At 47.0% G+C, this 13,207-nt stretch overlaps 1 protein-coding gene across 45 annotated transcripts in view; it reads left to right on the top strand.

Moving 5' to 3' along the window:
• The window catches only part of SORBS1 (sorbin and SH3 domain containing 1), a 268,843-nt gene that overhangs the window by 118,207 nt on the left and 137,429 nt on the right, over positions 1-13,207 (top strand). For all 45 annotated transcript variants that reach the window (XM_077351030.1, XM_077351044.1, XM_077351036.1 and 42 more), the window contains exon 2: positions 1,057-1,115. In XM_077351030.1, the coding sequence (XP_077207145.1) occupies positions 1,057-1,115 (59 nt within the window). The remainder of the gene's footprint in view (positions 1-1,056; positions 1,116-13,207) is intronic.

Genomic DNA, 13,207 nt, shown 5'->3' with positions numbered 1-13,207 from the left:
TGCAGTTGGCAGCCAGAAGCTGTGCTTCGTGGACTTTCCACGCGATCCTTCAGGACAGTGGTCCCCAACCTGCGGGCTGCGGCCCGGTGCCGGGCCACGAAGGCCATGGCGCCTGGCCGCGGCTCCCTCTCCCCGCCCCCCCCCCCCGCAGTAAAAATCTTCCCAGGCCGCAAGCTTGTGGCCCGGGAAGCTTCTTACTGCGGGAGGGCGGGGAGAGGGAATTAGGGCCGGGCTGCGCATCGCGCATGCGCGGCCCGTGTGGGCGCGGCCCACAGGTGCGGCCAGATGTGCGGCCGTGGCCCGTGTGGGCGCGGCCCGATGCCCTGCCGGTCCCCAGCCTCAGAAAGGTTGGGGACCACTGCTTCAGCCTATTCATGAGGTTCTTTCCTTTCTGGCGATGGAGGAGCCTCCTTTGAGCCATGACTTCCTGCTGCTGAGAACTGTCTGTCCATCTTCCAGTCCCCATTGAGTGCAGCGAGCAGAGGAAGGAGAGAGGCAAGAGATGAGCATGTCAGTTAAGCTGCTCTTGGAAATCAGCAGAAGAGGAGTCTTTGCTGTGGTCTGCTCATGATTCCTCTTTGTAAAGCTGCCCGGTGACTGAAGCAGCCCAGGAGTTTTTGGGGTTTTTTGCACGCTGACCCGCTCTGGACTCTCCTTTTTCTTATTTAACCTGAGTAGTTCCTCCGCTGTCCCTGCTTTTTTGCTTCAGCGTTTTCAGGCCCTAAGAGCCGTGCACGCGCCAGTTCTGACTCAGTGCCCCAAGTGGAAGCCTGGCCCTCTTTCCCTTTGAGAAATAACAGCCCCAAAGGAAGTGACTTAGGCTTTAATCGAGAGCCACCCTGTGCTGCTGCTGCTGCTGCTGCATTAAAGCCAATTTGGAGTCAAACCGTGTCAGCCTGTCGCAAATAACATTAGGAGAACATTATCAAGCTCTCACTGAGGCCTGGAGGAGTTGTCCCAGCCAACCTCCCACTCCTGTACTTAGCATTAACAGAGTATTTCACTGCTTTATCTTGCAATGGCTGAATTTCTGTTTCTCTCCTTTTTCTTTACTAGGTTGGCTGTAACAACTCTGAAGCTGCCCTGACTGACGTCTTCACTGAGTGCCCCCCAAGGTATGTTCTTTACGGGGAATGTGTCTGTGCAGGGGGGCAAAGGGCCACGCTGTTGGGCCTCAGGGCCAGATAGGGAAATACCTGGAGATTTTGGGCATGGACCCCGGGGGAGGGGGAGTTGGGGAAAGGAGGGGCTTCAGCACTGTAGTGAGAGAGCCTCACTTGATTTGGCTTTGCAGTGGCTGCTGGGGAAGTGGGGGAGGGGGGAGAGAAGAGATTTCTCATGCAATCTAGTCTAATGCCTTTTCCGTGGCTTGTCTGTAGCCAGGTACAGGGAGACCCACCTGCCTACAGTACAAGGCAGACCAGGGGCTAACCCGTGGAATCAACATGTTGCTCTCTTTTTCTTTCACTGCAAGTTTTGTCCCTTGTATTTTGCAATTAAGCCCACCTTATTGCTTAAGGAGACCTGTGCGATCTCCTCTGGAAGGAGATTATTCTTAATCTTACCAGTCCTTGCACAAAGACGACTTCTTTTTTGACCATGTTGCAGGAGAGGTGGGTGGATGACGTGGAAAGCAGTTGGGTGTCCCGTGATGCTTAACAATCCTGCTGCTCTTTAAGGCGGTCAGTTGTGACAGCTGTTGCATTTTATTTATTTACTTAAAAAGTAATAGTTGGCACAGCCCTCCTTTAAAAAAGCCTTCACAGTTAGGACAGTTTCCCTAAAGAAAAGATCAGTAACAATTCCCCAATGGGGACACAAAATGGCTTGCCTCATTCTCCTCTCCTTTCCTCCATTTTATCCTCACAACAAACTGGTGAGGTAGGTTTGGCTGAGAGGAGCCCAGGGTCACCCAGCAAGTTTCTATTAAAGAGTGGGGCCGTTTACCTAGGTCTCCTAGATCCTAGTCTGACACTCTGACCACTACACAACACTGACTGTCATAAATGTAAAAGTAATTAAATAATGAAATCAAACAGTGGTTAGAAAGAAAAACAATGGCTTAACTGTGTCAATTTGACTGAAGGTGACATTAAAACATACAATTAAAAAGGACTAATAAATCCCTCCTGTGCACAGAAACAAGAGTTGGCCCATGATTTAATCAGAGTGGTCTGCTATTTAATCATAGCAAAAAAGGTGGGGCAACCAGGCAGCCATCTGACCTGGTTTTTCCTGGGATGGAAGTGAAAGGGGACCCCCGTGGGGGGGTCATGGGATCATTTTTCAGGCATGACCCCACAACTGTGTGATGTGGGTCAGTTTTGGGAGACACCTGCCAATGAGGTCTGCAGCCAATGAGCTGGAATTTGTACTTGGTTCTCCCCAAGCTATTTCATTCTGCCTTCCTATTTATTTATTTTATTTATTTATTATATTTATATACCGCCCTCCCCGGAGGCTCAGGGCGGTTTACATTGAACTTAGGAACCATACGTGAAACAATCTGCATTAATCATCAAACAATAATATTAACAACAGCGGTTTTAACAGTTAAATAATACAACAAATAAAGTTGTAACAGCACACAGTACAATATAACAGCACAACAGTGCAACAGTGCAATGGTACAACAGGTCCAGAGCGCTCCAGTGGAGTTCTGGGGTGGGTGGGGGGGTAGGGGCCCTTCATTCGCTGTTGATTGATTATGCCTGGTCTCAACCAAATGCCTGGCGGAAGAGCTCCTTTTTGCAGGCCCTGCAGAACTGTTTGAGCTGTGTGAGCTCCCTGTGCTTTTTGAAGCTGTGAATGACTTGATCATTATCAGGTAACTGGTACTGCCAACCTGATATCTGCTCTTTAAAACGGATGTTTTATTCTTTCAGGTTGAGCAATTGGAAATCTGCTTGGCATGCAGGAAGTCCCAGGTTCGATCCCTTAGCATCTTGCTAAAAGAGATAAGGCTGTAGGTGACGTGAAAGATCTTTCTCTGGCTGAGACCCTGGCAGTCTGAATAGAACAGGGGTAGTCAAACTGCGGCCCTCCAGATGTCCATGGAATATGATTCCCAGGAGCCCCTGCCAGCGTTCACTGGCAGGGGGTCATGAGAACTGTATTCCATGGACATCTGGAGGGCCGCAGTTTGACTACCCCTGGAGTAGACAATACTGGGGGCCATTCCGCACCAGGATCTATGTAGCAAATTGGTTGCAGAATGAAAAAATGCCATTTTAAATAGTGGAATTCGTCATTATGCATACCTGCCTTTGTAGTGGAATCCAGTTGCGTTTCTATCGTTTCCCACAGGGTTCCGGTCTCGGCAAAAATCGCTAGCCAGGAAGCGATATTGCCGAGCTTTGTCCCGCCCCTGGCCGTCAATCAAACAAGCAGCCAATGGGCGGCCATTATCATGCTCCCGAAAAGCTCCTTTCCCTTTAAGGAAGGTTTAAAAAAAAAACCCACGTTGCAACGAATCTGCGTTGATTCGTTGCAATGGAGAGACCCATCTAGCTAGCAGGTGGTGTTTGAGCTGCCGTTTCATCATTGCCACACTCCCCCCGGGTGCGATTTTTGGCCGAAAATAGAGTGAAAAATAAAGGGAAAATAAACCAGCAAACGGGACTGTTGTGGTGCTTGGTGCTTGGTGACTTAAAACAGCTCTGGGGAGGGACTGCAGCCGGGGAAGCTTCGCCGGAAGATCAGAGGAGAGAGCCAGGGGGAGGGACTTTGCAGAAACCGCAGCAATGGTAACGCACAGAACTTTCCCGCTAGTGTTGCAGATTGGTTGCAAAAGTGTAGCGCTTTCCGGAGAGTGAATCCACTTTTAGGGGTTTCCCTGAAAGCGCTACAACAAAGCGCTTTTTGCAGATTGGTTTCAGGAGTGTGGCAGATTGTCAACGACGTGCATAACAGCAAATCAGTAGCGATTTCAATTTGCAACCATTGTGCAATTTTGAACGAGTGCGGAATGGCCCTGGCTTTGATGGAGTGAGGGTCTGATGGAGTGTAAGGCGGCTTCCTGTGCTGTGCTTGTTTATCTATTTTGAGATGAGATAGTCCTGGACCTTTTCTGCACCAGGAATTTGCCCTGACTCACTGCTCGGCTGCTGGCGGGGTAGATTTCTGGTTCAAATCGATGTTGGTGCTGGGCAAGTGCACCCTGGGCCTGGCCCGACACAGGCTGTCATTTGCCCCTTTTTTGCCCCAAGCAGCAGCAGGGCCTATGTCAGGTCTGGGCCGTCTGGAAGGGAATAGTCAGGTCATCCTGGCCCAGCTCCTTCCCACCTGTGGGTGTGAGTACAACATCCCAGAAGGGACAAAAAATGCCCTAGGCAGCTCTGCCACACTGTGCAGCAGAGCTCACTGGGACTTTTGTTTGTTTGTTTAAGAATGCGGAATTGCATTGTTACACAATGCAAAATTTTGTCCTCGGACCAAACAAACACATCCTCGCCATCTTGCAGTGCTGTGGAACCTTGCCGCTTTTGCTCCGGGGTGGGCCACATGCAGTGGGCCAAAGGCGGAGCCGGGAAGAGGTGGGGCAGTCGTCTCTGGTAAATGCCAGGTGGCAGCCCGGCACACCAGTCTCCGTGTGGGAAACATCCTGCACAGTGCTGTTCCTTGGTGTTTCCATTCAGGTTTATGCTTTGCTCCTACTGCTTGTCATCCCTCTCCCCTCTGTGGGCTTGACTGTGTTTCCACACCGACCGAAGGAACTGGAATGAACAGTTTGTTCCATTGTTATATAACTCAGCACTTCCACTAAACATAGTTGTGTTGTGATCTGTGGGAAGGACACAGCAAGGAGGGGAATAGGAATATCACCCCAAGATCTGTGGAATGTGCAACTACCAGTATGTATTCTTCCCCCTAATATGTAGTCTTTCCCAGCCAAAAAGAGAGATGTACTTGTTGATGCACTGGGCAGTGTTTCTGGAAGCTTCCTGGTGGAAGGAGCCATAAACAAAAGGCCCTCTGTTTTCAGATGCTTTTTGCTATTTTTAAATTTCTAAATGAGCAAAAGAGCCCCATGCTCTGAAGTCTGCAGTAGCTTCTTTCCCTCTCCCCACAGCCTTTCCGCAGTTGTTATTTGCTAGTATGTTCTCACCGGATTGACTTCTGAATGCTGACGCAATTTTGGACCTGGCATTCTCCATTTGTGGGCTTCTCTGGCACGGTCCGGGAGTCTGTTCGTGGCTTGCATTTGACACTTCCGTTGGGAGAGGAGGCGTTCCTGCCTCCTGCCTCCCCTCACTTACCTTTAAAAAAACCGTGAGCACACACAATATCATAGTGGTGTAACACCCTCTCCTGCTTACTCTCATGTCCTGCTCTCATTGCTAACCTCCCTGTCCCCCCCCCCCCGTGGGGAAAGTGCCCAAACACTCCCCTTTTGCATATGCTGTGCAGCTCATTCTCCCCCCCCCCCCAAAGCCTTATTGGGAGCGATGCAAATTAAAAGACAGCTTAGGGAAAATGGTCCCTGCTTGCATGTCTCTCATCAGTTCCCTCCCCCTCCCCCCCCATATGGTGTATGTTGTTTTTTTAAAACAGTCATTACCTTAGGATGCTCCTTGGTTGTAAAGCAAAACAGCTTTTGTTGGGTACCTGGGGAAAGCTGCAGGAGGCTGCTGGAAAAAATTAACAGTGTCTGTAGCCTCCCTGCCTGAAACTGACCACGGCTCCCTTTCCCTTCATGAAACTGAAGAAGAATGTTCTGTTGAACGTTCAGTCTTGCTGGAGGGGCAGATGGGGTGGCTGTGTGTGTGTGTGTGTGTGTGTGATGCTTGTGGTACTTTGGAACTGCATTTTAACCTATCCTGTTATCTGTATCGTTTCTGTTTCATGTGAACTGCCCTGAGCCTTCAGGGAGGGCGGTATATAGAAATAAATAAATAAATGAATGAAATCTTTTATAAGATGCTGAGGCGTTGGACGTCCAGAAGTTTCAGGGGGCGTTTCAGATGCAGGGTCAGGAGGGAAGGCGGTGTGAACGTTCTCGAACATAAATGGAACCCCCCAGTGAATGCTCATGCCAGCTTCCTTTCACTGAATCTGTGGCCCAGTTCAGTTAATCTCGAGGGTTGAATGAACTTTAACGTAATTAAGTCTGGTGGTGAAAAGTGCTGTTAAGTTGCAGGCGTCTCCCAGCGACCCTGGGGGGTGTTCGAGGCAGACGAAGAGCAGAAAGTGCCTGCCACTGCCAGCCTCTGCTGAGGGACCCGAGACTTTGGTCTCCCTTCCAAATACTAAATGGGGACAGCCCTGCTTAGCTTCTGAGGTCAGACAAAGTTTCAAACATGTATAGTTACATGAAACAATCCTTTGGGAAGAAGAAAACATACTCTTTACTTGCTTTTCTACGTTGCATTCATATGTCATGACAGACATGCCCAGTAGGCTTGTGTGTTTCGGCTGCCCAAGTGCACAAGCCTAACACCCAGTCTGTGCAGTAGAGGAGCATTAGAGAAACTCCATGGAGATTCTTGGAAAGGTTCACTTTTAAGAACTGGGAGCATAAATCAGGTATACATCAGACTCAGCTGTGTTTGGATCTTCCGAGCGATGTCAGCGGCGGGGGGGGGCATGTCCCCATTCTGAAAAGCCCAGTTGTTTGACCAGCTGGGTTGCAGAGTTGCTACCTCAGTCCAATGAGTTACTTACGTTAGTTTTGTGCAATACTCTTTAACTTCAGATAATTCCAGGGGAAAACATTATTGGGGTCACCTTTGTGCAAAGAGCTTGTTCATAGCTGCTTGTCTGGCTGCCTGAAGGCAATTCTTACTCGCCTGCACCTGTCAGAACTTTTTCCTGGATTGGAAGAAAATTGGTAGTTTCTTTTCATGCCATCTGTGATCAGAGTCACAAGACATGTTGACCAGGAGCCTAGGAAAGTTGTTGGTGCAAAGAGCTGTCAAGTGACAGCAACTGAGTGGGTTTTCCAAAGGATAATGTGCAAACCACAAAGAACCTCAAATCTACGAACCTAGACAAATTGAAAGAGTATTCATACAATTTTAATGACAATATGCAATCCCTACAAAGCTATTCTCAAATCCAGTATACTCATTAAGAAATCAAAGGATCATGTAAAAGTCACAAAAGAACAATGTTACAATCAGTCATCAATCATAAAGTGTATGCAGAATTCCCAAGAGGACCCAGGAGCTCAGCCTCTTTCGCATCCACTTCTGCAGGGGAATATATAGAGCAGGAGTTGTCAAACGGCGGCCCTCCAGATGTCCATGGACTACAATTCCCATGAGCCCCTGCCAGCATTCGCTGGCAGGGGCTCATGGGAATTGTAGTCCATGGACATCTGGAGGGCTGCAGTTTGATTACCCCTGATATAGAGGAACAAACAACTGAATTAGGCCTCTGTTTAGATATAAAGTTGATTGCATTAATTGAGAAGAGCAACCAGAGGCCTCTCTGTCTGTCTGTCTGTGCTACAAGCATGCACTTTGACTAAGTTACTCTCTGACCTTGTACATAGGGAATCCTTCACCCGTGATCAGTAAGGAGGACAAATGTCGTGTTTCTGCCTGTTTCTGTTTATCGACTCTGGACTTCGTTGGTGGTCTCTCTTCTGAGTACTGACCAGGGCTGACCCTGCTTAGTATCCCTAACCAGATGAAACCAGGCTAGCCTGGGCCATCCAACTTCTGTGGATGTCTTGGGAAACCTGATGGGCCGGAAGGCCCACTGTTGGAGACTGAATGCTTGACTTGATTGATTGATTGATTGACTGATTGATTGATTTTTGGGTTTGTATACCACCGTTCCCCGAAAGGTCTCACAGTGGTTCACAATAAAAAATTAAAATCACAAGAAACCCCATAGATGATGGGCCTAATCCAACAAGTGATACAGAAGCAACACCCTGTAGCTTCCACAAGCAAGGCATGTTGAACTTTTCAAATGAACCAGGGCTATTGATTTCAAAATACTATTTTCCAGCTGGTATTGTGGGTTTCTTTCTCTTACAGAACCAGAGAAACACTCAGCCTCTCCTTTCATTGGAAAGGCTACAAAACTAGGTATTGCCAGGGCCTAGAGTCCTCCAGAAATTTCAGTGGATCTCCAGACTTAGAATCATAGAATAATAGAGTTGTAAGGTATCTCCTGTGTCATCTAGTCCAGCCCCCTGCACTATGCAGGACACCCACAACCCTATCGCTCATCCACTGTCACCTGCCACCGCCTTGAACCTTCACAGAATCAGCCTCTGTTTAAAAATTTCCAAAGATGGAGAACCCACCACCTCCCGAGGAAGCCTGTTCCACTGAGAAATCATTATGACCCTCAGGAACTGCTTCCTCATGTTTAGACAGAATTTCTTTTGAATTAATTTAATCCCATTGGTTCTGGTCCTTCCCTCCAGGTCAAGAGAGAACAACTCTGCTCCGTCCCACATGAGTATTGTGGAGGTGTGCAGGCTGGCCACCAGATCAGCTTATGAAATAGCATCCGTTAGGTGTTGAGTAGTGATTAAAGGACATTCCACCAGGGCTGAAGCTACTCCTGCAGCCTTTCAGAAGGGCATAGCCTTGTAGGATATTTGTAGGGCTGCTACCTGGTCCTTGGCTGACACATCTTTGAAGCATTATGCCGTAGACATTAATACTAGAAGGGAGGCTGCAGTGGGGGTGGCTGTGCTGCATTCTATATTTGAATAATTGCTCCTGCTCCTTATGCAACTTTGTAGATTTCACAGGAGAACAGCAATGAAAAACAGGCTTTCCTTTCTTATAACTGTTGTTCATCTAGTTGTTCCTGTGCAGGCACACACACCCTCCCTCCTTTCCTGCTGTGAGCATTTCCTTGCTGTTTAATAGAGTGATATTTGTTTTTTTTGGTATATCCTTTTTGTGTCTCATAGCTGTGAGCTTGGAGAACCGAGGTATGTGGGGTGCCCCCTCCCTAAGCACATGACTTAGGTGGGAAATGGCTGCAGAGTTCCAATTGGAGGGGCTCTCAAGGGCTGTTTCTATGCTAGTGAAAAATCTTCTGGTGCCTGCGTAATACTCATGTGTGCAGAGGAACAACTAGATTGAACAACAATTATAGGTAAGGACATCTTTTTTATAGAGACCAGTTCCTCTGGAGAAAATGGCAGCTTTAGAGGGCAGCTTCTATGGTATCCTATATCCACTGAGATACCTCCCTTCCTCAGAGTCTGTCTTCTCCATGCACCCCACAAATCTGCAGGTACTTCCCACACTAGAGTGTTCCCCCCCACACAACACTGAGGTTGACCCTGTCTGGTAGTGCAGTCAGTGAAGAGCCCTGAAAGTTCCAAGACTTACACAGAGTGTGCCAAAGTCCTCAGAAAAGCAACTGTCTTCCAGATCTTGCCTAGAACCAGCAAACTTGTGGCTTGTAGCAGAGTCCACTGTTTCTGGGGATAGCATCTGTAGGAATGTGACTCTGTATCTGTATGCCTTAGCTATATATTCCTGTGGTCAATTGACAGTTCTGAAACAGAAAATTCAGGATTTAGACAAGAAAACAGACAAGGCCCGAGAACACAATTTTTAATTTAATCTGAATATAAGTCAAAAGTGTAGTGATGTAAGTTCTTTGTGGAGCTGAGCCCCTGCTGTGCCCTGGTCAGGATGATGGTCAGCTTCTTGAGAGAATTGTCCAGTATTCAGGAGGACCAGACTGTGTTGTGTCATAACGCTGGGTTTGCTTACCCTTTGATACCCCAGACTGGCTTATCAGGTTGGATCATTTATTTGTGCCAGGATCTTTTGTTCACTGATTCTTGTTCTACTTGACAAACAGGTTACCGGTCTCTTGTTAGAAAGCAGCGCTTGTCTTTGTGATATTTTATACCACTTTTCCTGGACTCCAAGTGGCTCACTTAAAAGAAGGAAGAAAAAGTTTAACAAAGTCATTTCAGATTGTGACAATAAAACATTGTTTTCAATAGCAAAAATAGGGTTGAGCACTTCGGCATGGTCTGGCTACCTCGGTGATCACTGATGCCTTAGGCGGCCAGCGCTGCAGCTTGGAAAGGAGGGGTGGTGGTGACTAGGGTTGGGAGCTTTGGCACCCTAAGCAGCCATTCACTCCTGCACTGGCTGCCGCGGGAGCGGACAGCCTCTTCACCCAACCCTAGTGGTGACACACCAGCGAGTGGCCGCATGCAGGCACAGAGCTCTGCACCTCTGTGCAGCCGCTGGCTGGCTCACCACTGCTGCCTTTCCTCCCCGTGCTGCGACGTTGACCTCCTACGCGCCACCTCGGGCTTCGGTGATCGCAGAGGTGGGTGAACTGCTCTGAAGCACTCAACCCTAAGCAGAAGGATGTTCTATAGAATCATAGAATAATAGAGTTGGAAGAGACCTCCTGGGCCATCTAGTCCAACCCATTTGGCTGGCTCTGCAGCCAAATAAAATTATAAGCTAAAAAAGCTCATTCCTTTTTGCCCAATCCCCTGAGATCCAACCTGGGGTTAAAATCAGGAACCAGATATGTGCCCCACAGGCTTGTGAACTCCGGATTGGGAAATTCCTTGAGATTTGAACAAAACGACACTGGGGAGGGTGGAGCTGAGGGAAGTGGTAGAGCTCACCGGGAATGGGACACCATCAACTCAGGCTTCCAAAGCTGAGCTGGCGAGCACCGGCACGCCAGCGAGCGCAAACGCGCAGGCGTGGCAGCTCCACCTCCCTCCCCCCGCCATGGCAGCTCGCGCCTCCCTCCCTCCCCGCTGTGGACTGGGGGTTGAGGAAGACTGGTATAGATCCTGCTGGAAAGTATTTTAAATCCTGTGTGTTGCAGAACTTTTCCTGAGGCTTTGGCCTTCTGTGATCGGCACCTGATGGGCAGCAATTCCGAGAGACTTCTTACTGCCCTGTGTGATATGGCCAGTTGTCTTGGTGGTGGCTGGCAGGGTTGAATTCTGAAGGTGATCCCTTGATGATCAATGTTAGGGACCCTTTCTTAGAACTTTTGTTTTTGGACTCTGTCACTCCTCATTTCTTTCTTTTTAAAATTATTAATATATTATCCATATAAGTGAATTTCCAATGAGTATTGCAGTTATGTTACACAGTGATTCTGCCTTTCTGCCAATGAAACAGGTAGTTCTGGTCCATTTTTACAATTCTTTTTGTCCATTTCTGTAACCATTCTGGAATTATAGTTTCTGATGTCCAGTGTCTTCAAAGAGAATTTTAGCTGCTACCAGCAAGTTCAAAATAAGTACTCATTGGAAAAAGATAATTTACAACTACCTGACATAAGTAAGACAAACATTGGTTCTAATATAATATTGACCTCGCAGAAGATTTGAGAAACAGCTAGAAACATGCAGTTTCAGTAGTTTTCAGTCTGCGTATGCTTTGCAAAGTTGGGGGGAAGGAGGGGGAAATAGCCTGTTTTGAGCAGCTATTTGAACATACTTTTCTTTTTACATAACAATTAAAGACCAGTGAAACATGGCTTTGTGTTTTGTTTCCTGTACAGGAGGCAAATTGAAGAGCTTTTAAACACACCATAAATTTGGTTCAGCTTCTTTTTTCCAGTTGGGTTTCTTAGAATTCCAGTTTAACAATCTGTTATATAAAAAAGGGGAAGGGCACTTATTGTGTATCCAGTTTCCAGCTTCTTTGGGTTGTGGAGGTTAAATTTTTGGATTGGACAAAGTGTCTTTGAAAGGCAGAGACCAGCCTTCCAGAAGCATGCTTATTTCTTCCCAAGTCCTTCTGGCAGGAGTTCTTCATACATTTGAATGAAAACCCTGTTTTAACCACCAAATTAATTTGTTGGATTAGATGTGGCCCTAGAAATGTATAATTCTATTTTGGGCCTGACTTTAAAAAACACACACACACACCAGAAGATTTACCAATTATATTTTTTGTCCTTCTTCATCGATCCTAGCAACTCAGTTGAGTGCTTTGATATTTGTTCACACTTTTAACCGTTGTCATATTAGTCCTTCATAGATCAACATGCTGTCCAAATCAGCTGACTAGAATCATAACACATTAAAACTTATGGAAACACAAAGATTTCTTTGTTGGTCAGCTTAGCTCCAGCAGGGGTGTTGCCTGTGTCCAGGGATGTTTTGCTGCCCACAGAAAAAACATTTTTTCCTGCTGACTCTTAATTTCTCTTGTCAATAAACAAAAAATAGAAACTTTGGCAGAGTACTTATCTTTATCGGAAAGGCTCTTGCAATTTTTCCTGTACAATCAATTATCTACAGTTTCCTGAACCATTGAAACATACCATATCTTAGCCATTTGCGATCTCTTGTGGAACTCCAAAATATGTGATTTTGTCCATTTCAGTTCATATTGTAGACTTGATTTGGCAGTCTGTGCTTTCCAAACTATTGATGTCCAATAACTATGATTTTTAGCTTGGAAAATGATTATTTATCAATATAAGAAAGCCGAGAAAGGGAATTTTCCAAGAGCATCAGAATCTCGATCAAGAGGAGTTTTTATTGGGCTGTCTAATGTCTTAATCCAATTAGCAGAAGGATTGGGTATAACTTCTGTCACTAATGGCTTTTTTGAATAACCAAGGACAGAAGGGCAGTCTTGTTTTGTACCCAGTTTCAGAGTCTTTCAGTAGAAATGATGCTAGTTTATTCAGCATGGTGAGGCAGTTTGGCACAATGATTAGATTGTCAGAGAACGGTCTGGAAAATTGTTTCCAGTCTTCATTCTGCCATGAAGTTCACTGGTTCACTTCAGCCCAGATGCATGCTGTCAGCCTCGCCTACTGCACAGTGATGTCATGAAGGTAAAGAAGGATGTTGTTGTTGCTGTTAGGTGCAAAGTCGTGTCCGACCCATCGTGACCGCATGGACAATGATCCTCCAGGCCCTCCTGTCCTCTACCATTCCCCGGAGTCCATTTAAGTTTGCACCGACTGCTTCAGTGTCTCCATCCAGCCACCTCATTCTCTGTCGTCCTCTTCTTCTTTTGCCCTCGATCGCTCCCAGCATTAGGCTCTTCTCCAGGGAGTCCTTCCTTCTCATGAGTTTCATCTTCAGGATCTGACCTTCTAAGGAGCAGTCAGGGCTGATCTCCTCTAGGACTGACCGGTTTGTTCGCCTTGCAGTCCAAGGGACTCGCAAAAGTCTTCTCCAGCACCAGAGTTCAAAAGCCTCAATTCTTTGACACTCGGACTTCCTTATGGTTCAACTTTCGCAGCCATACATTGCAACTGGGAATACCAT

This window comes from Paroedura picta, chromosome 8 (genome assembly GCF_049243985.1).
Source record: "Paroedura picta isolate Pp20150507F chromosome 8, Ppicta_v3.0, whole genome shotgun sequence".
Taxonomy (NCBI): Eukaryota; Metazoa; Chordata; class Lepidosauria; order Squamata; family Gekkonidae; genus Paroedura; species Paroedura picta.
This window is presented reverse-complemented; position numbering and strand designations above follow the sequence as displayed.